Genomic DNA, 25124 nt, shown 5'->3' with positions numbered 1-25124 from the left:
CAAACAGTTTCACAATGGAAATTATGTTGGGAAAGTTTGTACATAAAATGTTTTCTTCAGGGAATTCATTCCTCAATGTATTGGCTATCATTTAAAGAAAAGCCCTTATAACATGTCTGATTACTTGCAGATAGCCCCAATGTAATGTAGTGGATGAACAATATCTTGAATGCTATAGTGAATAGGCTAATGTACGTTTTCAACAAAATATGTATGATAACATTTAGGCACACAGGTATATTTAAGACGTATGTCCTTCTGGTGGCCTAAATCAATCCAACCAGAGGTCTTCAGCTTTACTGATCGGTGTCCTCAAATCAAAACATAAAGAAGAAAGTTACACTAGATCAATCAGTTTAGAATGAGGTGCGATCATTATCTTAATTGAACCTATAACTTGTATTTCAAGTTGACTAAATTAGAAGTGAAATTGCATGAAATAATTTAATAAAGAAACTTTTATGATAATGAAGAATTCCCTGCTGTTTGGTCAAAAATGTACTGTGGCATCACTTACTAGTCACTGATGCGTCATCTATTTGCGATCTCCGTGACCTCTGGTAACAGTGATTGAAGTTGGGGCTCAGATCACACTGAGATGAGAGCTGACACTGAGCCAGCTCTTATTAAGGGATAACAAAATGTTGCTTGCTGACAAACCATTCAGCGCAAATGCCAATCCGGATCCAAAACCAAATCAGATTTGCTTATACCAGTTTAGGCAGGGTCTGAAAATGATCCCAGCTCCTTGAAACAGGTAGAGCAAGATTTTGAACCGACTTATAACTTTCTTTTTGGATAAATGCTCTACAGTTTGCATGACATACATATAACATTGTACTTCTATTTCTCAAGGAAAAAATCCTCACTAATGATTTCAGCTGTAATAAATGAAGGCCCTCGGCGTCCCTCGGGCTCTCAGGACAATCTCATTGTGGGAGTTCAGCTCTCAAATAGATTAAAAAGAACCAGCGGGCTCATGGCCAGCAAACCAATGTTGCACAGGACTGAGTGAATGCAGATGGCAGAGGAGCTTCAGAGTTCAAATAAAAAAAAATCCAGCTTGGTCTGAAAGCATAACACTGTATGTACATTGTAGGTGGTGAACTCACTCAAGATAAAGAGGACTTACGCAACTCACAAGACCTGTCAGGTGAGCAGAACGGCCTTGACAATATCAGAAAAAAAAACATGAAGATGAGATAGCTTTTGAAACTACAATGCATTTGTAATAAGAAGGATATTTTATGATCAACACGAAATAAAATACCCTAATCATATAACAGATATTTTTTCCAGAATAAGTTAAATACAAAATACTTGTATTACTTGTTTGATTCAAAGCCAAGTACTCAGTAAACGCTGAACTCTTCCTACTCCTGTCAAAACCTTTTGGCTGTCAGCTTCATCTCATGATGTTTTTCTTTCCTGGTGAAAGCAAATGTCGAGCCAAAAGAAAGAGCCCTGATGCAAAAGTCTGACATACCCTGCACTTAAAAAACGAATGGTAATTATGGTGACCGCTTTCCATAGGATGACCCTCACACTGTTTACTTTTTCTCCCACTACATGGGAGATTCTGGGAGGAAGTCAAACACTCTGCCTCCCATCACCACAATGGAGAGACAAGATGATTGGTGAAAATAATGACAAGTAAAAACATTGCCTATAGAAGAAAAAAATGAGGGACTAGAGCCATTCATAAAAAAAATAAAAGCATAATCACACACTGTAACAGAACCCCTTTTACCAAAAGAAGTCTATGTCACCACATACGAATTCATTTTAGCACCTTACCTACTTATTAAAACCCGTTTTACGGGAGACACCTGCCAGGGCAGCATAAAGAACAAAAGGAAAAGGAAAAGAAACACATTCATATTAGAAATGAAACACATGGGATAACGCATGGATATTCTGCAAATGAAGTTAATTTAAAGGATTTAGCAGAGGCAGTTTTATGAATCTCTAGTAATAAAGTTATTTGTTAGAAACAACATCAAATTCCTCAACAATTAAAACCAAATTCTGATGGACATATTATCACACTGAACTTATAGAGAAAATGTATGTCCCTCACTATCATGCATCATCCATTGATTGAATGGAGACCGTAGTCAAATTTATGAGAAACCAAAGAGGCTCTTTAATTGCACATTGGCACCGATCACTTCACAAGTGCTAAAAATATGTGATGTGATTAACACTACTCAGGCTTGTGTGGAAAGTGACAGTGCTCGAGCCACCATTGAGAAAAAAACTAATCATATCTTAGGATGAAGGTTACATTCTCCATCGAAATTTTCATATTTTAAGGCTTGCTGATAAACACGTTACCAAAAAAAGACTCTTTGCTCAGCATTTAAATGGGGTAATTTAATAAAAGATATCACATTACAGGTTAAAACATTACAATGGTTCAAGTTTTCTCCTGAAAAGATCAATGCTGAAAGTTTATCATGAAAAATAGTAGTATTATCAACTATTATTAGGTATTTATTCATTACAGATTTTTTTGGCTATCAAATGATACGTCCATGTACATAAACTCTGTAGTTTCTCAGGGCAACCAAGTAATATATTAAGTCTAGATTTTCAAATTCCTCCCAAAATATTTGGCTGCAACAAGGTTGGACATTAAAGTGACAGGGACAGTTTTTTTTATTCAAAGTTCGCTCAGTTCAAAGGATGAGCTTCGCCTTATATTGGCTTACTCACATTCCATTTAAGCTATATCCAATAAGCTAATTGTTCAGCTGGGATATTGGCAATGATTGATGCTCTTTAGGGAAACAGGACACACTGGAAATTTAACAACACAGGGCCGACTATACAAATGTTTAGTACAAAGGATGGCCAGGTTGGCACATCTCTAACTTTGAGTTTTAATTGGCCGACGTTGGTGCCACCTTATATTCTCTAGTGCTCCACTGGCTGTTAGTTTGTGGGTGACACATTGAAATATCAGGAAATACAAGTCAAGTGACAGTTAAAGGACTTTTTCCTGTAGCCTAACTGTCACGGGTGTTTTTTCATTTTCCCCTCAGCTCAAAGACAGGTCTAATGGGCCCAGGCAATGCTAAAGTTTTGTATGTAATAACAGGTTTCCCAAACTCATATTTAAATCAATTTGATGTCAAGCTACTGATTGAAACAAACTGTACTGCCCCATTGCCTGTTGTCTTCAGTGGAAGAAGTTACAGCCAACACAGTGGAAGATGGCTACTTTTAAAATGACCATTCTGCTGGTTTCTGACATGCTAAGAATACTATAATAATTTACATGGTAGGTTTCTGTGGCTTGTTGTCAAGGACTTGCATTAGTTTAACTTCTTGTTCAAAGGCAACACTGCCATCTGGTGTTGTGTTTTATAACAAACCTGGTGAGAATTCTTATGTAAACTGACGAAAAATAAATAAATAATGAAAACTTCAACCAAATAAGCCATACTATGGTGAAATTTTAAGTTATGTCTCTCAAGGTGGACACCGAAAGCACCTGTCAAAAAAAAAAAAAAAAAAAAAAAATGATGCAGATACATTAAAATGCCTCATTTTCGAGGATCGATTAGTTATGCCTGGACTGGAGATTCACCACCCAGACCACTGCAATCGATCCAGGAAGATGTGTTGACAGTCTGCAGGTCGACGGAAGTTGCCTGCATCCTCATCAGTAAACTTATGGGTGAGTCGCAGCTAAAATCAAGCTGAATTTCGACATTTAGTTTTTCTATACAAGTCTGTACTTCTCTTTAAGCCGACACTGCCTGAGAAGGGATTTTTCGAGCTGTAAAGTTGTCTCATTGCAGTTTATTTGACTGATGCAAATTGTTGAATCCACCCTGGCTGGATGTCTGTCGGCTAGCATGTCTGGCTAACGGCGGTGGATGGTGTGTGTGTGTGTGTGTGTGTGTGTGTGTGTGTGTGTGTGTGTGTGTGTGTGTGTGTGTGTGTGTGTGTGTGTGTGTGTGTGTGTGTTTTTATAGAGAATATATCAACAGGGTGACGCACAGTAACTTTGACTTTACCACTTTTGCCAGGACAGTGTGTCTGGCTTATCATGTTGCAGATATTGTCATTCGTGACTCTGACTCTTTTGGCGTCTGTTCATCAGCTCGTGTGTCTTTCTCAGGTCTGTTTCATGCTGAGACTCACTAAAAGAGGAGGGCCTCGACCCCAGCTGCCATGTCCTCCACCTCAATGTCAACAACCACTGGCTGTGTCGGTGATGCTGCAGCTGCCATGGCAACCCAGGCGTCCGAGCAGGCTCTGCTGGCCTCAGACCGCTACGCCAGACTCATCCTGGCCCAGATGAACAAGATGCGGCTCCGCACAGATTTCTGCGACGTGGGGCTGAAGGTTGGCAGCCGGGTCTTCAAGGTCCACAGACTGGTGCTTGCTGCCAGCAGCCCTTACTTCTCCGCCCTGTTCTCCGGGGGGATGAGGGAGGCGGATAAGGAGGAGGTGCAGATCCTCGGAGTGGAGACTGAAGTCTTTGAGGTTTTGCTGGACTTCATATACACAGGTCCGCATCCATCCTGGTATTCCACAAGATCTGTGTAGTTTTATCACGTTTTGCTGAGTGGATTTGTTTTCCCTTTTCCGATCAGGTGTTATCAGTGTGACAGTGGAGAATGTCCAGGAGATGATGGTGGCAGCAGACATGCTGCAGCTGAACGAGGTGGTGTCTATCTGTGGAGAGTTCCTCAAGGGCCACATGGACCCGTCCAACTGTGTGGGCATCTTTCAGTTCCTGGAGCAGATCGCCTGCATGGACATGTTGGAGTTTACTGAGAACTACATCCATGTTCACTTTCTGGAGGTATGAAACAATATGTATGTTATGTTATCTCTCTGAGAATACTCACCCTAAAGAGTGAATGTGTGTGTCGCTGTTAAACTCTGTTGTAGATGTAGATGAAATCTTTTCTTATTCTGAACTTGGCAAACACCTTTTAGAAATTTATCAGAATTGTAAGTTTGCATAATCTTAAAATGCTCCAGATCAGACAGAATTGTCAAGTTTACAGATTGCCTCTATCAACTGTTTCCCGTTAGGTGTGTGTCACCGATGAGTTCAGGGGCTTGTCGAAGGATCAGCTGGTGAGGCTGCTAAGAAGTGAAGAGCTGAGGATTGAGGACGAGTACCAGGTTTTCACTGCAGCCATGGACTGGGTTCTCCAAGATGTGGCAAAAAGGAAAAAACATGTAGTGGAGGTGTTGGAACCAGTCCGCTTCCCCCTGCTCTCTCCACAGAGACTATTCAAGTACATAGAGGGTGAGGGAAACAGAATGTTTTGCGCCTCCCTTTTGCATTTTATATATTTTTATATTTCTATTCACAATATTGCTTTTAAAGTTGCTTAGGTCTTGAAATGTTTGCCATTTTGACTTTTATTTAAGGTATTACAGACTTTAGCCTGCGGGTGGCACTGCAGACTCTGCTGAAGGAATACACTGAGGTCACAAAGTCTCCCAAAGAAAACAAGATGTACAGTCAACTACAACCAGCCAAGATGAGACCCAGAAGAAAAGCCAGGAAATACCTCTATGCCATAGGTTCATTACAAATCTTGTATCAACATAGAAACATAGAAAAATAACCACATGCATTCTGGTGAATAAAGTCTTAAGTCTTTAATCTTGGACGTTTACTTGTTTCCTGGTGACAGGAGGCTACACTCGGTTGCAGGGCGGCCGCTGGAGTGACAGCCGGGCGTTGAGTTGTGTGGAGCGCTTCGACACCTTTAACCAGTACTGGACCACCGTGTCGTCGCTGCACCAGGCCCGCAGCGGGTTGGGGGTCTCGGTCCTGGAGGGCATGATCTATGTGGTGGGAGGTGAGAGAGCTAAGGCCGTCCTATGTTTGTGTTCAAGCCCGCATAATAAAATAACCTCAAAAATCTTCAGTCTGACAAGGAATCAATTTTTCTCACCAGGAGAGAAAGACTCAATGATTTTTGACTGCACTGAGAGATACGACCCAGTGACCAAGCAGTGGGCCGCTGTGGCGTCTCTGAACTTTCCGCGCTGTGGAGTCGGTGTCTGCCCCTGCCATGGAGCTCTGTATGCACTTGGTAAATGCCACTCTATCACCATTTTTAACCAAAAATACATAAAGCTTTTAGAGTCGCAAAACATTGATTTAACACATGGCGATAAGTTTGCTATTCATGGTTCGTGCTACACAGCCTGTGAAAACAGTTGCATAATGTCTCCGCAGAGCTTTGTCAAGTCTAAATCAATTTCTCAGACTTGACAAAGCTCTTCAGGAGCTTGAGCATTTGAGTCAACACTTGAGTGAGAGTGTCATACACCAGATAGGAAAGGTTTTTATAAAATATGCTATTGAGTTGCATGAAATGAAATGTAGGATCTAGTGTTTTGGGAGTTCAACAAAATTCTTTTTTGAAATGATAAAATTGTAAATAGAAGGTGCAATTCATCCAATAACCAGCATCTTGGGAAATGTCACACAAAAAGCATAAGATGATGATTGCACTGTGTCTCTGTAGGTGGTTGGATTGGCTCTGAGATTGGGAAGACCATGGAGCGATACGACCCAGAGGAGAACAAGTGGGAGGTCATCGGCAGCATGGCAGTTCCACGGTACTATTTTGGCTGCTGTGAGCTACAAGGTGTGTTCCTCCCCTTTTGTTGAAAATCAAATGTGCACAATCTAATGGAATTTATTAGTGTAGTTAAGTGCTTTTCTCAGTGTTCATGCAAACTTACAATCGCCACTGAACTGCCCTTCTCACTTTGGTTTACTGCAGTGTATTTCTTTACTTCTCTGAGGACTTGTACTCTCCGTGAAGCGGCTCCAAACTAAATGCTGATGTTTCTTTCCAGGGTTTATTTACGTGATCGGAGGAATCAGTGATGAAGGAATGGAGCTGCGTTCAGCCGAGGTTTATGACCCTATCTCCCGCCGATGGAGCGCTCTGCCCGTCATGGTCACACGTCGAGCCTATGTGGGCGTCGCCTGCCTCAATAACTGCATTTACGCGGTGGGCGGCTGGAATGAGGCCCTGGGTGCACTGGAGACAGTGGAGAAGTACTGTCCAGAAGAGGTAAAGTGGGACAATTTATTTTTTTAGGTTTCTGTAATATATGTGTCCCAACATTCTCCTCACCACCTTTTTATGGGGTTTTTTTCTACAGGAGAAATGGGTTGAGGTGGCTCCAATGTCTACTGCTCGTGCAGGCGTGTCGGTGTCCGCTGTTAATGGGCTGCTGTACGCCGTCGGTGGCAGAGCCGCCAGCAGAGACTTCTCAGCCCCGGTGACAGTGGACTCAGTGGAAATCTATGACCCACATCTGGATACCTGGACTGAAGTTGGCAACATGATCACCAGCCGCTGTGACGGCGGGCTAGCTGTGCTCTGATTGCCAGGAATATTCAAACTGTGGACATCCATATCGGCACTTGAATCATCCCAAAACTGCATTGACTGAAAAAAAGCTGCACCTTAAGAACACAAAAATTGTGTTTCGGTCTCAAGCAGGCTTTCACGTGATCATAGATGTTATTTATACATGGATTAGACATGTTCTTCCTTTTTAGTTTTCCAGAACATTTGACATTCATTGAACATATGCCAGCAGATCTGAAACTGGAAAACTGCCGAAACTACTCACACTGCTACAGGACTCGTCTGTGTCTCTATTTTCAAATCACTAAATACTTTTACAGGAATATCAGTGGAAACACACTTGTTTCCACTGATTTGTTTTGAAGACAAAGCGATCCTTGCGACTAAGGATATTTCTATTTTGAGTTCTATTTTGGATCGAGTTCTGCTTCTCAAGTAGAGTCCCGTGGGAACAGTTATTGGATAAGATGTGAAAGCACTGTTTTTGTTTGTTTTCTCTTTATTTTTCCTTAAAGAGATGTTTGAGGTGAGTGCGTTGCTACTTGGAAGATTTATCAAACCACTTGAGCCTATTTAATAATGGAACCAATGTTCCATGGTAAGTGATTCCTGTAAACAGTTCTAAACTTGAACAGCACACCACTGTTGTCACACCAGTGCAGTTATCACAGTAATTTCCACTGGATTATTTTTGTATATATGATACTGTATATAATAGTGCCTCTTAATCACTATTTACACTCGATCAAGCAATTGAAGAGTGTTTTGTCATTTCACTCATCAGTGTCACCTGATATTACAAAAATTTAGATTTCAACTTTCTGATGTCGAGATACGCGACATCAGTAAAAGACAATGTCCATACTTTTTTATGGTTATCTCATCATTCCACAGCTGACTGAAGCCGCTGCACAGTAACCGTACTTCCAATCAATAGTAACAGCATATTTTATGAATTGCTTTTCAAACTTGATAAACTTCATAAAAGAGTTATGTTCCTGCTTGGCTTACGTTACCTCTCTCCTTATGTAGGATAGTTCAAATCTAAAAACTTTAAATACTACTTACCTCTAGCTCTGCCACTAAACTCAGCACTCATGATTTACACTGAACATTTACGTTGAATGCCGATCTCCAGTAAAACTCATTGAGATACATTTTGAACTTAAAGGTCCTGATGTGTGAAAATGTAACATCTTTATTTAACTGATTAAAAATTCATGTGTCTGAATCATGTATTGTAAACTGAAACAGATTGGTGAGGATGTTTTTTGAACAGTTAGCATTAATAACAGAAGTATACTGTACTATACTGACTTGTATCAGTTTGGAGTTAGAAAAGAAAGGTATTCAAGTAGTCCAATGTGTTTTGTCCCCAATTTCATGAAATTTCCATGTTCAAACCCATTTCAATAAGAGTGCTTTTTGTGTGTACTTTTCACAGCAAAGAATGATTTTACAAATGTTTTCTGATAAATGTTTCATTCATTTCAAAGTCTGTCTTGTTCTACATTTTTATATTTTAAACCAGCTGAACATTTCTGTGCCTATGTTGCAACTGTTCTTATTCATTTTCTAAATGATATGCCACATCTATACATGTCACATTTGTCCAGAAAGATATTAAATGTATTATAGGTAACAAAATTACTGCTGCGCTTTGGTATACTGTACGAACAAACAAGACTGTCTGTACATCTGCATTTAATTTCACATTTTTTTTTTTATTGAGTCCAAATGGCTCAAAGTACAAACTGACCTCTTAAATTAGTTCTGAATCTCTTTGAACTTCTTCTCAGTGCAGAATTTTTTAATTGTCAGGGTAGCCACCAGTGAGAAGGTGGCGACAAGTGTGAGGAGAGTTCGCATGGCTTTGAACCAGGAAGGGTAACCAGGCAGCAGGGTCAGGTCATAGTGCAGAGAGAGACCTAGTCCCATTATAACTACCAGGGCTCCCTCTGCAATATTGTCCCTGCAGAGCAGTGCCATCCAGGCCAGAAGTGAAGGCACCACACTGTTGCCCAAGTTCATCCAGTCAGGCTGAGCAGGACTTCCGGCAGGGAGGGCAAACCCCCAGCGGGCCCCTCCCAGGAAGGAAACTATAGAGGCTCCATAGACCACTTGAGCATATGCCAGTTCAGGATAGAAAGACTGAGTGGCGGCCATCAGGAGAGGGGCAGACAGGAAAGGGATGAGCCCCGAGATACCGAGGTAAAGAGCTGGTGTGGGAGACTGGGTGAGGGCCCTCAAACTGAAACCCTCTTTGCTGTCGCGTCTCTCTGAGTTGCCTTGTGAATCCCTGTGGCAGAGACGGGAGACTGGCCAGCTCACAGGTCTGATGCTGGACAACCTGCTGGTGGGAGTCAGTCTGGATGGCATTAACCCTGAGGAGGCTCTGGAGCGAAACGGCAGCTGAGCTTTTGTCGTGTAGTTTGGTGCTCTGATTGTCTGCTGAAGACATCTCCATACTGGAACCTGATGATATAATAATCATAGAAGTGCATACACATTATTGCCTGACAACAGACAGAATGGTCAATTAATTACACTTGGTGGAGTGGGCAGATTCAAAAGGTCTGGACCCAGGCAATAAACATCATGACTTCTTGTTATATAATGCTGGCACACATAGTACCTCTGTATTAATTAGAAAGCAAGCTGCATTGATCAACAAAGAATCTTTCTTACCCCAGATATGATGCGTCTCCAAGATGCAAGTCTTATCATTCTCAACCTGTAAAATAGACCTTATAATTAGTAATAAAACACTCAAACCGATGTTGTATTTATTATAACAACCCCGGGCTAACGAGTGCTATTGACAGCTAGCACACATCATCTCAACCTGATGCAATACAGAGCTATCCAACTGTAACAACCAATAAAACACAGCAATCCACCAGACCTTACCCTTTAATTAGTTGTCATTCAATGGTTTGCCACGGCCACTGCAGGCACAATTGCATGGAGTTAGTAGTTGCAGAGTTAACTAGCTATACTAAAGGTCGTTTGCAGGCTACCATTGTATCGGTGCTCCACTAAACGCCTGTCTCCTCACATACTGGTCGGAGCTGAATACTGGATCGACTGGTTGGGCTGTCTGCGGCGGGGGAGGTATTAAGTTATATTCAAGACCAACACCATGTTCTAGAATATATGTTATTATAAAATATTAAAAAAACATAAAACCGTAATTTTTACATACGGACAGGCTGTTTTAATTTAAATATAAAATGATTCACACACGCCAACTTTTAAGCCGTTCGACTTTAAAAACACTGTGGAACCTCGTTAGGTTGCATAATCTCGACCGCTCTTGAACGCAGCATCGTTGAGGTTGTCCGAGTCCCACAGTGCAAGCGCCAGTGGTAAGCCCTCCGAAAATCCAAACAAACATCCATAACCTATGAGTAAATAGGTATATAGTTGCAAAAAGGTGCAGTCTGGTTAACGTTTTCAGATTCTATATACACTTGAATCCCTCTCTATCGGAAGCTATGCTGCTTAGGAGAAGGTAAACGGTATCGCCATGAAACACTGCAAGTTAGCTCGCTAGCACTTAGCAGGCTGATGAATGTGTGCTGCCGCTGCTAAGGTAGCCATTTTGAAACTGTGTTGTTCCAACGAAGCCAGGTCTGTTTACCTCTATTGTATGTACGTGACAGCTGCTCAAAGAGACACTTCAAGCCACCGTGAGCTTGATGAGTGCGTTGTTGCTTCGCTAAACCCGCTAACCTTATTGATTAATGTCAACTACCCCGCGGTTATCGATGGCTGGCGTTACTTAATAGGCTGGGCAGCGCTATCTGGTAGCTAACAAATGCTACGCTAACGTTAACCTTAGCTAACCAAGCAGAGTTAGCCAGCAGCAGAGTTTGGACCGATATGATAACGATAACATTCTTAGTTATCGATTAACTATTTATCTCAAACTAGCTCCGCGTTGGGTCCTGGTTGATGTCCATGCCTGTAGTGCTTAGCATCACTCTGCTAACGCTAGCTAGCTTGGTGAAACGTGCATGTAACGCTGCTGTGTGTGTGTGTTGGACTGCTCCACTGCAGTGTGTGTGTGTGGACTGTGTCCACTGCAGTGTGTGTGTGTGTGTGTGTGTGTGTGTCATACCATGTCCACATGGTATGACAATGTGGACTTTTGGTGCTTTGCAAAAAAAACATTGTGTTGCAGTAAATCATCTGAAAGGTGTTTTTGCAGTGAAGTAACGTGAGCGTTAAATGTCCCCTGCTGCACGCTGTAGCTCGTGTCCGTGGCACACTCATTGATGTTGAGCTGTTACGTCACTGGGGAGACGTGAACGAGTCCTGGCTCTGAGTTTGTGCAAACGGGGGATTCATTTTGTTCAGGTGTTTTTGGTGTTAAGCTGTATACTGGTTGGACATGGTTGAATAGTCTCTGTTCAGATGTGTAAAGCTACATTTCCTCCAGCATTGCACTCACTGCTGGACGGGGCCTGTCTGGCTGCACAACCAGTCTGGGGGAGAAGCACCGAGGAAGAAAGTGTTCGAGTTATTTTTACACTGTTTTATAAATAATTTATTTACCAAAGCGGACGCAATTTTATAGAAGACTCAGTGCATTTCAGCATAAAATGGTTCCGAGATCACGGAGTCCTAGTTTTTCTGTCATGTCTCTAGAAATGTTTTTGAAGTGTCAAAAGCAGTTTCTTTTGAAGGCTGTGGTTGTGTCTTGTCTCGGAAGCTATTTTGAGGTTTAATGTCTGACAATAGGTATTTGCAGTGACACAGGTATAGATGTATAAATGCAGGTTTAAGCTTAATTTCTCTGTAAGGCAAACTAAGGCTAACACAGCACGCCTGCAAATCATATTATGTTGCATGCATTAGTCTGGGGCTGTGTTTTGTAATATTTGATCAATGATTTGTCCACCTGTTTTATAATAAAAAGGATGAACTAAATAGTATAAACGCATCACAACACAAATCAACAGCCCCAGTAACACGCCTCCAAACGAAGCATACAGCCAAATCATTTCAATTTTCCTTAAGGTAGGGTTTTATTTATTTATTCCTTGCAGGACCGGTGTATTTATTGGTATAAGTAAGCTAGGTGTAGCAAATAAACTGGCAACTGAGTTTAGGTATTTGTGTGTTTTTAACCTGTAGCGTTGAGGTCTTCTTTTCTTAATAAATGCTGTTATTCTTTGTTGCAGGTCCAGTGTGTTCCTGTGCAAATACCAGTGATCCCTCACCAGGAAAACAGAAAATTGCACCTCTTTATGTGTGAGAAAAAACTAATTGAAGACGGGAAGGAAAGGCTCACTTGCCTATCTTGGATTATCAAACGTCAAAAGGAGTGGATTGAGTTTCTTGAGGAATTCTTTTTGGACACGTTTGATTTTTGCTGAACTCTTGTTCATCATATGCCACGAAGACCTTTGGACTTGTGGAAGATTTATGTTAAGCTATTGAGCTTGCATATCTATGAAATCTGAGCTATACCCTTTATCTGCTTCAATCCGAAAACCGCATATTATTAAATGGGCATCTTACAAATGTGATATTAAAACGTATAAAGATAAAATCGGCATTATAATGCATCATCCGGCAGCATCTCTATTTCACTAACCAAAACTGAAAATGACGGCAATGTAACATAGGGTCTTACTTCCTTCATTGTCATGTGACTTTGAACCTTTGAGCATTATTTTTTTCAAACTCGGACAGTCTTCTTCATCAGTTTAATGAGGTGAGCAGTGGTTCTCAGTGACCTCCATCGCCAACAAAAGACTGCCTCTGAGCTCATTTTTTCTTTTCTGCATGTGTTTCAGTAGATCTTAAAATGATTCGGTAAAAGGTGAGTCGACGTAGAAACGTACTGGCACGCAGTGTGGCAGGATAACACCTGTCTGTTTCCTTTCATCTGGTGTCTAAGTGGAACTGCTAAAAAAACTGCTGTCCATGTTCCAGGGCGAACAACTTTCAGAGACTGCTTCCTTATACTAATAATAACACAACCTCGCTCTTCCTCACCGTTGGGACACATCACCTGTCAAACCAATTAATTTTGCCATTCTGCATAAAGTCTGATCAGGTTTTGAGTATTTCTTCTAACAATAAGAGATAATAGCTCAAATAAATTGAAGGAGTCAGTCTGCCTTGGAAAAAACCCCAAAAAACCTGGACTGGAAACGGTAATACACAGAGTTCATCAGAGACGTGACCTCCACGGGAGCTGTTTGGGAATCTGGTTCAACTAGGAGAATTCACAGACCTCTGCACCTTCTGCTTTAAAATCGACTTCTTGCCCGGCTAGTTTTCTGGATCGCCATTCCAGATCATTCCTGCGACCTTTTGACCCATCTACCAGTGTTTCATCCTGGACGAAGGGATCTGCCTCTGGGTAAAGGGGCTGTGCTGTCCTGGAGGAGGTGGAGAGGGGCTCGCCTGTGTGCTGCTCCCCGTCTGTCCGTGCACACACTCTGTGATCAGTGCCATCAGGCCTGAAGAACCGAGCCCAGCCGGACAGAGAGAGGAGGCAGAGGACTTCAGAGCCACAGACTCTGGGGTAATGATAAAGTTTCACCTGACTGCCTTGGCCACTGCAAACATGCATGGATGCACTCAATAGCTATGAAAGTAATTGCTGTAGTGTGGTTCTTTTTTTTTTTTTTTTTTTTTTAAAGAAAAAAAAAAAGTCATTTGTCAACATTTTGTGGGTAGCAGGTGTGAACTTTTTCACCTTGTAAGCACAATAGCTTAAAATAAAAATTAAAAAAACATGATGAGCTACATACGTTTTAATCACATACACATGTTGTAGAATCAAACTTGTATTATGCTGCACAATATATTTTCTATCCAGCCTGTCAACCTGTTATCAGCTTCACAGACACAGCTGCAGCAATTGGGAATTGTTGTTTTCTGCTAAGAATAGGACTCTTTTGGCTCTTGAGGTAGACTTTTAATGTGCACTGAATTTCTAAAGAACAACTGCTATACAAACCACTTGAAAGAAATTACGTTAAATCAAAGATGGATGGCTGCAAAAGGGAATTTGATTCATGTTCCTGGGCTTGCATTTGCGCTGAGTTTTAAAGATGTCATCCTACGGTCCTTTTCTTTCGTTAGATCCTGGCCATGAGGTTTGATGCCTCGATCCACTGACCGGAAACACTGGACCTAAATGGCGCAGCATGACTTTGTCCCTGCCTGGCTTAACTTCTCCACGCCCCAGCCTGCCAAGGTATGTGTGTGTATACTGTATGGGTTAGACTGTGGGCCAATTATTCACAAGAAAAAAATGGTAATTGAAATAGACAGAGCTTGAAATTATGACCCGTCAGTGTCACTGTGCAAACACCCGATGTGAATGTGTTTCTGAAGTCAGGGACAAGTCAGCCTCAGGGAGAGACAGTGCAGTCAGCACATGGCTCAGCAGAGGGACACCTAGACATTGTATACCTTTTATGAAAAAGACTGATGATGGAAGTAAAGAAACCATTATAATAACATCAAACGACAACTCAGTGTACTGGTTGAGAAGTTCATGGACTGTTTTTGTGATTTTTGCATCCAAGCAGAACTCAATCTGCAGTGGCTTTTCTAAAAGGCTAAACTATTTAAGATTGTATGAAATTGCTTTGATTCAATAAGGGATCACAAATCAAATTCCTGAAAGGTCTGATTTTAGGTGTTCAGTTTTGGGATGGAGTTATATAAAATTCACATCATTATTCATTCAGCAGATGTTTGGTAGCAGATGAGAAGGCTGGCTGAATAACATTCGTTAGCTAGCTGAATAATTCCTCATGTTTTTGGTGTTTTCTCAAAAGTAAATTTTAACCAAATATAATGAGAACTGATAAGAGTGTTGTCTGTACTGACCTGGTTACATTTGATTTAGCTGACTTACCAAAAAACTTTATTCTCACCCACAAAAGGTTCTGATTTGACTCCAACAGGGAAACCACAATTACAGAAGCAACACCAGAGTTATTTTAATTGCAGGGCATAATTTGGGACTTGGCTGGAATTTAGGGGTCTAGAGCCAAGATGTATCCACCACATTTAGTTCAGATTGAAAACACAAAAAGTCAACCGAAAATATATTTCCAATTAAGAAGGGTGAATGTTGTTTGTGAACAATTGTATTGATTCGTGTTCTTCCTTTTTAAAAAGAGTGTCGAGCTGTCTGACTGTCAATCTGAGATTGTACTTGTGTTCAGTGTAATCTGTAAATCAGGAAGTTGCTCAGCTAAAGTTGCCTGTCTGTGAATCCAAGAGACTAGACAGAAAAACAAGTGCACAGCTACTGTCCTGCTGCCAGATGACTTCACTTCAATGTAATTTGTCTTTAGGGATTAACCTACATGCACATTGTATTTTTGTATGTCTGAGGATGTTATAAAAAAATAAAAAAATCCTTAAAGTGACGCTTGCAGGGAAAGGCTGAAGGACAGTTTAGTTTCATCTTCAGCTGATGTCGAGGATATGATTCAGATGGAGCTGAACATTTGAAACACAGCTGTGTCAGTGCAGTGACTTCAGGATCTCTTCCATAGCAGCACATTTCTCATGATGGAGCATTCCAAGATTGTGTTGAGTTTCTATGATGTCTGTTTTTGTTTCCTTTGCTAAGAATAGATCCCCACAGGGACTGTTTCACTTAGAGGTATTTAAGGTCTCTGAGGTAGTAAGAGAGGAACTCGGAGTATGGAGAGGATTTCCGCTTGTCTACGTTTCTTCACAAGAGGATGATGTACAGAAAAAAGTAACGTCCTAGAATATAGTTTAAGGATAATGACTGTCTCTGTCAGTTTAATGTTAGTTTGTGTTGTCAGTTTAACCTGGCATGTGATTCTTTGTCCACCATCTCAATGACGAGTCCCACCTTGACTGACCATGTCCCCTTTTCTGTCCTCCTCCAGTCCCCTGCTGCCAACCTTGAGAAACAAGGTGAGCCCCACCACCACAGAGACGGCAGAAACTCTGTGAGCCGCCGCCGCCACAACTCCTCTGATGGTTTCTTTAACAACGGCTCCCTGCGCGCTCCAGCAGGTAACGGTTCAGAGCAGTTACTAGGGATGGGGGGAAAAATCGATTCAGTTACGAATCGCAATTCTTGTTTGTGACGATTTTTAAATGGCCACGCTGCCTCCCAAATCGATATTTTGTCTGTAGCCTACTTTTAATTATTTCATTTTATTTTATTATATTTTACAAGGCGGAAAAAAACGTTGCCGCTCATAATCCTACAGATGGCGCAATGCAATCTATTCGTTCATGATTTCCTTCCGGCTAGAAGCGCAGCTTCACACGTAGTAGCTAGGTAGGAATACAAAGGCTGACATGTTGGACAGCAAACGTGTCAGATGTTAGTCCCGAGGTTCATGCTGCACCTCAACAGTTTAAATCGCACGTCTGGAAGAACTTTGGCTTTCATAATTTACGAGGAAAAAATGAGTTAGACATGAGCAATGCTGTCTGCAAACTATGCCACGGAAAGATAAAGTATTGTGGTAATACGACCAACGTACGTGCCCATATCACTCGACACCATCCTGAGTTATCAGACAAAACGGCGGAGGAAACTTTATTTCAATACAAACTTTATTTCAAAGTTTATATTTTAAGTAAACTTTTATTCGTTCTATTTAATTTACCTTTTATTTATTGTTTAAAAGTAGCCTAAGTGGCATACATTTCTTAATCTGTCAGTTTGTGTGCAGTTGACAGGGGCTATACAATAATAGGGCACATTTTTATTTACTTTCTCTATTGGCTGCCCTGCAGTCATTAAGTTAATGTTAAGATTTAGGAATTAAAACTTGAAATAAAACTTGGAAAGCTCTAAGTGAATTTGACTGTGTTGTATTTGAAGGTATGATTCAACAGTTTTTTCCATGGTCCAGTGTTTTAAAAAAAATAACCAAAAGAAATCGTAATATCGAATCACAATACTTACAGAATCGCAATACATATCGAATCGCCACCTAAGTATCGTGATAGTATCGTATCGGGAGGTCCCTGCTGATTCCCGTCCCGAGCAGTTACCCTCATGATGTTAACCCTGTTACTGCTATTACAGAAGCGGTGGGAATATGAGCAACAATAATGAATCCCAGATGAGTTTAGTAACTGAATCATCTACACTGTACTGCTGGTGCACCCCAGTATAGTGTTACAAAATCATTGCAAACATTTTTTTTAAAGGCTTTGTTGGGAATTGTGTGATGTCACCAAACTATATGGACTAATATGAATGAAATCCATGCAAGTTGACTTGTCCTACAAGTGCAACAAAACCAACAGAGACATGAGGGAAATTCAGTGAAGTGCAAATTGTTCATATCAACATAGTCCTGAGAAGAGGTCTAATCAGACACATAAGTGGAAACACCTGTGTGGGTGGTGTAGGGCCTTTAAATGTGTCTTGATTAAAGCCTGCTGACGACCAATGCCGTTGATTAACTGGCTAAACTTGAAGGTGGGATAAGATTAAAGACACTTTCATTTACACCTAACTACATGTAGTGTCTCGTAACCAGGATACAAATCTGATTACAATCCGTCTAGGTTTTGCCGGCCACATGCAAATCAGGGCGAGCCTCCACCCGTTGAGGTTGTGGTTGTGGTCCGGCACCTTGAGCTGTTTGGTAACTGCCAAAACCGCCAGAAGAAGAAGGACTTCTGCACTTTTGTTACAACAGTAACATTTTAGCTGGCGTTGGCCAAAAACAAAACCCCAATAATGAATCGTAGTTATGAACTAGAAAGACGTTTTGTTTTCTTCACGGCTGCCCAGCTGCTCCATCAGCCACACGGATCATTCAGTGGTTGAACTAATCCCAAATCTAACAGCGCCTTGTATTTGATCGTATGTGTTGACATTGATGGAGCGGTTTCTCCTTGTTGCTTCATTGAGCAGGAAAAAAGGCACATTTCAGTGTAACTTTAGCTGCAGTTCTCACAAGGACACAGGAAGAGAGGCGGACGCATTTACACCTTTTCAGTATCTGACTGGAATGCGTCTCAAACCACCACCTGAGCGGGTTGATTATAAAGACAAATGCTAATGTTGAATACTTTATTTGTCAAAGCTCGTCGTAGAAAGGGGATGATGCATTGACAGAATTGGTTGTGCGAAGAATGAACAGGTAGACTGTAGAGACTCATTGACTGGTCTCTACTTTTACCTACCAAAAGGACCCTTTATTGAGCTTTCAGGATGAAAATAATGCCGTCTAGGTTTCAAACATTAAATCAGTTTTGCCAAGTAATAATAAAGTAATTCTGCTGGACTTTCATTGATTTTATGTTGAAGGTGATGGCAAACTTCTATTTAAAGAGGACATAATTGAGGTCACCTGCTCTGAAGACAGTGACGTTACAGCAGCGTTGCAGACAGGTGGCGTTGGAGTCCTTTCCCTTTTTTCGAGGCTTCTTTTTACATGACACATATCCCCTCCTGTATACACACTGAATCAAACCAACCTTTCTCTCTAGATTATGCAAATGATTGGGTTTCATATCAGTGTTATGTACACTGCAGGTAGTATGTGAGCATGCGGTTCATTGTGTCAACTAAGAATCGTTTTAATGTTTTTCCCTCATCTCCTCCTTTATGAAATGATGCTGAAGATCCACCAAGCTGCTGTGTTACATTACATTACATTACAGTCATTTAGCAGACGCTTTTATCCAAAGCGACTTACAATCAGTAGTATATATTACATATCATTCACCATTCACACACTGATGACAGGCTACCATGCAAGGTGCCACCATCAGACTCTAACTAACATTCATGCAACATCCAGTCCACACCGATGGCAAGCCTTCAGGAGCAACTTGGGGTTAAGTGTCTTGCCCAAGGACAAATCGACTGCCGAAGCCGGGTATCGAACCACCGACCCTCTGATTGGAGAACTACCTTGCTCTCCACTACGCCACAGCTGCCCTAGTCAAATAACGATATCAACAGATCTCAGTGGACTTAATAGATTAAACTCAACCTCATGATGTTGACTAATGAGGATTTCCAAATTTTCCATATCCAGACCGTTTCCCTGCCTACCTGTTCTCAGTGCCATGTTATGTACAGAGTAAGTTGTCTTATGAGAGGATTCAGAGTCTCAATTAAAAAAATGATAAGATATGAAATGCTAAATCATTTTTCGTTCAGATGTTCTTTCAGGAAGCTCTATCTGTAAAAGCCATATATCACTGGTATTCAGCTCTTACTCAATGACTCATAATAACATTATTCTTATATACACTGTGTTTCTGCTCTGGCTTCAGGTGACGGATGGCAGCAGCCCTCTCTGCTTCTGAGGCATGACTCGGTGGACTCGGGGGTGGCCAAAGGAGGGCATGGCGGGCTGGCAGGGGGCTCCTGTTGGAAGGAAACACCCAGCTGGCATGGAGCGCCGCGGGGTGCCCAGGACGGCCACCACCACCAGGGACGCCACCCCAAACGGGTAGGAGTCGACAGGGACAGGCAGGCGGGGCACCGTCAGCGCAACGGCAACTTTCACCCCCGCAAGGGTCCCTCGTACCAGGACAAGTTCCCCAACGAGGAACGCAAAGACGGCAAGGACGACAAGCTAAAGTTTGTGGAAGAGGACTTTGTGAGTAGATGACCTTGATGGGGTTTTCTTAAACATGCCGCTGACCTTAACATAGTTCTGCTATGTCTGTTGCTCTGCGGAAGGATAAGATATGTTGAGTCAGTGGCAAAGCTATTTGAATTGATTCATAAAGAGGTTTCCGAGTTCAGTCAGCTCTGAATAAAGACTATATATTGAGGAAAATTGTAGCTGTTGTTCACACTGCTAGTGACGTCAGATAATCAAATCTACTGTCAGACACGTTTTAATTTTCTCCGCACATTTACCGGGTGATGCAAAAATGTAGTATATTCCATGACAAGACTTTCCCTTCCCTGATCCATCAGGCTCAATCCTGTCGGCAACAACATGCTCAGATTCTTGGATGTTGATCTTGGATATACAACATTTAAATGCTAATTGGTATTTAGTGCAGGTGGTTTGTCTTTTCAGCCTTCACTCAACCCTGAAACAACTGGAAAGCCCGGGACTCAGATGCGAGCAGTGGCTCCCCATGCTGGAGTTTGGGGTGAGAGCTCCCAGTCCGGATTTGAATAAACAGGACTGTTAAAATTCTTACGCTCTGTTTAACAGTCTCGTTCTCAACTTTATAACATTTCCTCACTGATTTATGTTCCAGAAAACCCCCCTAGTGGCAAACAGATGGTGTCCAAAATGCTGGTTATCAAAAAGGTTTCCAAGGAAGATTCCAGCACAGCCTTCTCTGCGGGGTTTGCCACTGCTGGCGCCTTGCCCACCAACGGCAGCAAAGTTCCCATTACAGGCTCCAGCATCTACAAGAACCTGGTCCCAAAGCCCGCTGTGGCTCCCACCAAGGTAGGACTTGCTGTTATGTGTCAAATTATTATTTTACCAACGTGCAGATAAACTGATAAAGCACACCTGTATTAAATAACACGCTTTGCATGTATTTCAATAGCTAGCTATGTTGTTGCCATGCTGGGATGTAAGCTCCCTTTTTGTTTGTGAAACAAATATGTCCTCTTTTTTTTATTTATTTTTCCAGAGCACCCAGTGGAAATCCAGTGGTAGAGAGATCACTAAGTCTGGCCTCCACATGCCAGGCCGAGATTCAGTCTTCACCAGCCCCGTCTCTGCAGCCAAACCCAGCACCCCAGTCAGCGCACCACCGCACAACACCCCGAAAGAGGTAGGAAAAGGACGGATGAATAACTTTGTCTGTCATTACAGCAGACATTAGGGGAATTTCCGACCCCAACATGACGGAGCAGTTTACTCAGACTTCCTACTAACATGTAAAGCTGCACAGCAAGCAAACCTGTCAAGTTTAAGTGTAGCAGTGTTGAACTCTTAGCTCTCATGGCTGCATGCGAGAGTGTTTGAGTAAATCACAGGTTTTGTCGAAACGTAGCAATTATGTGTCGGTATGGTCAGAGACTGAGCTGCTACTCTCTTGAGCACATGAAGTTTTCCTTTGCAGCAGTGCATGTGCTGTCCAGTGTAGTATGATGCTGTTAACTATGAGAGGGGTGTGAATTTTTTATTGTCCTCATGATAAGATCACAATGAACTTGTCAAAGATTCAAGCAGCAAGCAGTTTGATATATCTGAACCCTCTTTTTATTAAACAACGGTCTTTAATATAAAAAGCGTCGTCATTTAAATACCAGTATCTATGTGAGCTACCTCAGTACATAAAAAAAAAAAAAAAAAAAAAAAAAAAAAAATTAAAAGTGTGCTGTGATCTATAAGGTTTTCACATAGCAGCTCTTGGCTAGTGAACTTTTCCTTACTCAAAGTGCACTATAATGTTCAATAACTCATCAGAAAGTAACACTGTACATGCCTTGCGTGCAAAATGACAGAATTTCTTTTTAGATTTGGATCTCCTAATCTGAAATTTTCACAACCCAAAAGGATTTCATAGTTGATAAATTAGTGTCCCAGTTGAAAAAAATAATTTTACTAACTCTCTTCTTTTCATGGCTTCTCCCGCTTCCTTTGGCACCGTCACCCCTACAGCACCCTTCCAGCACTACTCCTCCCATAGACATTGCCCCGTCGAGGCTGAAGCTAATGCGACGCGGTCCGGACCGCAAGAGTGAGTTCCTGCGAGCTCTCAAGGACGAGGGAACTGGAGAGCTGGTGACGAGCAGCAGCCCAGGAACATCTGGAGAAGTAGGCAACTTCATTTTCATAAAACCATCACACAGCACAGTAGTTAAAGAGATGAGAAAGTGCTTATGACATGCTAATTCCACTTTTTTTTCTGCAAATAAGGACACTTAGTACATGAAATTCTGAAAGCTGTAAGCTCTAAATTGAGCTGCTAAATATTGCAAAGAAATCCAAAAGAAAATCACAGACATTTTGGCTTAGTTGTATCAGGTTGCTGCACTTTTGACTGTGGGTTGCAATTGGAGGAAGTAAATATTGTTTTTTTTAAGCGTGTTGTGTGTCTCTGTGTGAATTTTCTCAGGGTGAAAGCAGCACCCCAGAGCCCAAAGCCTACAGCGAGGAAGTCTGCCACGAGAATGGTCTGTCCTACTCCCTCAGTGACTCGGACACTGAACACCTGTCTAGTTCCCTGGAGGCAGAGCACAGGTAGGACACCTCTAACTGTCTTCTAAACACACACACACACACACACACACACACACACACACACACACACACACACACACACACACACACACACACACACACTCACACTCACACTCTCTCACAACACTCAACTAAGCAGAAAATTGCATTGCTTTTGAAGGTTGCTTAAGGCCATGGGCTGGCAGGAGTACCCAGAAAATGATGACAACTTCCTGCCTCTGACCGAGGACGAGCTGAGAGAGTTCCAGACTAAAACTGAGCAGGTGAGCTGAGACAAAAATACTTTGAGTTACTGGACTGCCTCGTCTGTTTGGGTCCTTACATCTTGTGTTCTTTTGACCAGCTGAAGAGGAACGGCATGCAGAGGAACGGGGCTCTCCCAAGGGCACGGGGTGTGACCCTCCACTTCACCCCCTGGAGGAGTGTGGCCGAGGCGAACGTCGAGGAGGGCTCCGAGTCCGAAACCAGTAGCAGCAGCCAGACCTCTGACGACGACGACTGCATCAAATCCTAACGTGGCTTTACGGAACAAAGAAAAAACAACAACAACAACACAAATGCCAACAAAACATCCCAGCAAGCGATCCCCCCTCTTCCTCTCTCATCTTTGTTTTTAGAGCACCATTTTGAATTTCTTTTCGTTTTGATTTTTTTTGTTGTCATTCTTGCACAAGGGAAAAACCAATCATATCCCAGTGAAGGGGGAGATTCCTGCTCCGCCAGACGTCGTTTTCCCTGCGTTTCCTCCTTCACTGCAGTCCCGGTCGTCTTCGACCCCCCACCCTCCCCTCCACCTTCTTCATTTTTCTTCCTCGCTTTGTGGAACTGACGTGTTCATCAAGAAAAGAAGGGCAATGAATGCACACTTGATTCTGCTTTAAACAGACTAACTCATTTCATTGATGATGCTGATGACACATTATTAATGATATTAATAAAAATTGGTTCCTGACAAGCTGATATGTTTCAATATGAATCTGGCTACTGTGTGGTGTTTGAGTCCACATGTGATTCACGTTGTGTAGATGAGTTTTAACGTTACTTGTTGATCCCACACTGCCTTGCAGGAAAGTTTTTGACTCCTATTAGCCCGAGTGGCAACATAATGAATGTTCACTAAAATGCTTTGTAAAGATGAAAAAACTTTTCCACTTAAATGTTATATTAGTGCTGAATATAACAGGTGCCTGTATTTTGACTTTCTCCAAGAGTGATTGTAGCTTTAAGGAAGGGCGTTGGTCTCCTTAGTGTAAGAATGAAAGCAGATAAATGATGTGCAGATATGTTTTTTGTGTATATTGCATAAACAACTTCCCTAAAGAGCTGTGACCTCATGAGACCAATGCAAAACCAAACCATACATTTTTTTCATGAGGTTGGTTGTATAAAATATAGATTTCTGCACAATCAATGAAAATTCTAAACAAATCTGGTTGTGTTGGGGGGGGGAACTGCCTATTTAATCATTTTCAATCGGATTCATTTTGATTGTTATCGCTTGGATTTCTTTCAGATAGCAAAAAAAATTACAATGAAGGCGTCAGAAAAAAGAAACGTTACTTCCAGAAATGGTGCATACATTTCACAGTTTTCCACTTAAAGTGTGTCGACAAGCTTCAAATGTAAGTTTATCTTCATGTTCGTTTAAAGATTAGGTTCTATACGTTTTTCACAGCAGGCATGTTTGACCTGTCATAGCAGGAAAAGCACAGGTGTTACTAATAACACTTGTGATTAATTCCATGTAGGTGTCTCACAATACAGGGTTGTGACACTTGGACTAGAACAATTATTAAAATAATTATCTACACCTGTACCTTTCAGTCTGACAAGTCCAAATGTCTGCTGTGAAGTTTTAGCTCATTTGAAAGGATAAATTGAGGGTTTTTTATGTATTGGAAACCACTTTTTTCACTCTCTCCCCTTTGACACAGAAAATAAACATTTTCAACTAGTCTTACACTTAAACAGTAACAAAATTACAACTAAAACCATCACAGCTCTGACCACTAAATCAATGTTCTCTCAGTCTATGCTTGATATACTAGCTATTGTCCATCACAGATTTCCTTTGAAAAAAAAAAAATAATGTCTCAAAGTTCAGCAACAAAAAAATATTCTGGCAAAAGTTAGATATTTCTTCAAATGCTCTTTTCTTCACAGCAGATAATCTGGCTGGTCATTGCAGGAAAAGCACAGCCGTTATCAATAAATGTAACCACTCAATGCTGCTTTCCATCTCAGCGTTGGTTCCAATGCTCCATTTATGGGCATGCCGGTTCACTGAGACACAGACACGGGGCCCAATCCCAATATTCACCCTCACTGAGGGTTTCACTCTCACATCGTGGAGTGATTGAGGGCGCTCTCGCACACATTTTGAGGCCATTATGAACACTTTCCGTAAATCCAGATGGTTGGAGATGTGTTGGGAAAAATGGTAAACAAAGAGGACTGCACAATAGTTCAGCCTGGGAATGGTGTACTGAAACAAAACATTTTAAAGATGGAACATAAAAAAAAACGCAGTAGAATGCAAGTATAAACTGTTATACATTTTTTTTTTTATTGAAGT

General features: G+C 41.6%; 3 protein-coding genes across 5 annotated transcripts; 2 read left to right on the top strand and 1 right to left on the bottom strand.

The window, feature by feature from the left end:
* Positions 1-3632: 3632 nt before the first annotated feature.
* ipp (intracisternal A particle-promoted polypeptide) lies at positions 3633-8177 on the top strand. Its single transcript, XM_054626240.1, has 10 exons — positions 3633-3685; positions 4133-4525; positions 4611-4822; positions 5059-5278; positions 5404-5559; positions 5673-5840; positions 5940-6077; positions 6516-6638; positions 6853-7073; positions 7165-8177. The coding sequence occupies exons 2-10, from the start codon at positions 4186-4188 to the stop codon at positions 7387-7389; spliced, it is 1803 nt and encodes a 600-aa protein (XP_054482215.1). The 5' UTR covers positions 3633-3685; positions 4133-4185; the 3' UTR covers positions 7390-8177.
* Positions 8178-9023: 846 nt separating this feature from the next.
* On the bottom strand, positions 9024-10481 carry LOC129113798 (transmembrane protein 69-like). The gene is made up of 3 exons (XM_054626279.1): positions 10287-10481; positions 10065-10110; positions 9024-9851 (listed from the first exon to the last, which is right to left on the bottom strand). Exons 2-3 carry the CDS (start codon positions 10101-10103, stop codon positions 9144-9146), a joined length of 747 nt encoding a protein of 248 aa, XP_054482254.1. The 5' UTR covers positions 10104-10110; positions 10287-10481; the 3' UTR covers positions 9024-9143.
* A 174-nt stretch (positions 10482-10655) lies between these two features.
* On the top strand, positions 10656-23509 carry gpbp1l1 (GC-rich promoter binding protein 1-like 1). Of its 3 annotated transcripts, none has more exons than XM_054626251.1 (12): positions 10656-10744; positions 12566-13920; positions 14484-14598; positions 16283-16412; positions 19656-19984; positions 20417-20492; positions 20604-20800; positions 20991-21134; positions 21968-22123; positions 22425-22549; positions 22710-22812; positions 22893-23509. In XM_054626251.1, the coding sequence occupies exons 3-12, from the start codon at positions 14539-14541 to the stop codon at positions 23061-23063; spliced, it is 1491 nt and encodes a 496-aa protein (XP_054482226.1). In that variant the 5' UTR covers positions 10656-10744; positions 12566-13920; positions 14484-14538; the 3' UTR covers positions 23064-23509. The 3 variants fall into 3 exon arrangements, with proteins under 3 accessions (XP_054482226.1, XP_054482235.1, XP_054482243.1); XM_054626260.1 differs by lacking the exon at positions 10656-10744 and adding an exon at positions 10757-10890; XM_054626268.1 differs by lacking the exon at positions 10656-10744 and adding an exon at positions 10952-10971.
* The last annotated feature ends 1615 nt before the right edge of the window (positions 23510-25124 follow it).

Source organism: Anoplopoma fimbria, chromosome 3 (assembly GCF_027596085.1).
Source record: "Anoplopoma fimbria isolate UVic2021 breed Golden Eagle Sablefish chromosome 3, Afim_UVic_2022, whole genome shotgun sequence".
Taxonomy (NCBI): Eukaryota; Metazoa; Chordata; class Actinopteri; order Perciformes; family Anoplopomatidae; genus Anoplopoma; species Anoplopoma fimbria.
Note: the sequence above shows the minus strand (reverse complement) of the source record. Positions and strands in the feature narration are given on the sequence as shown.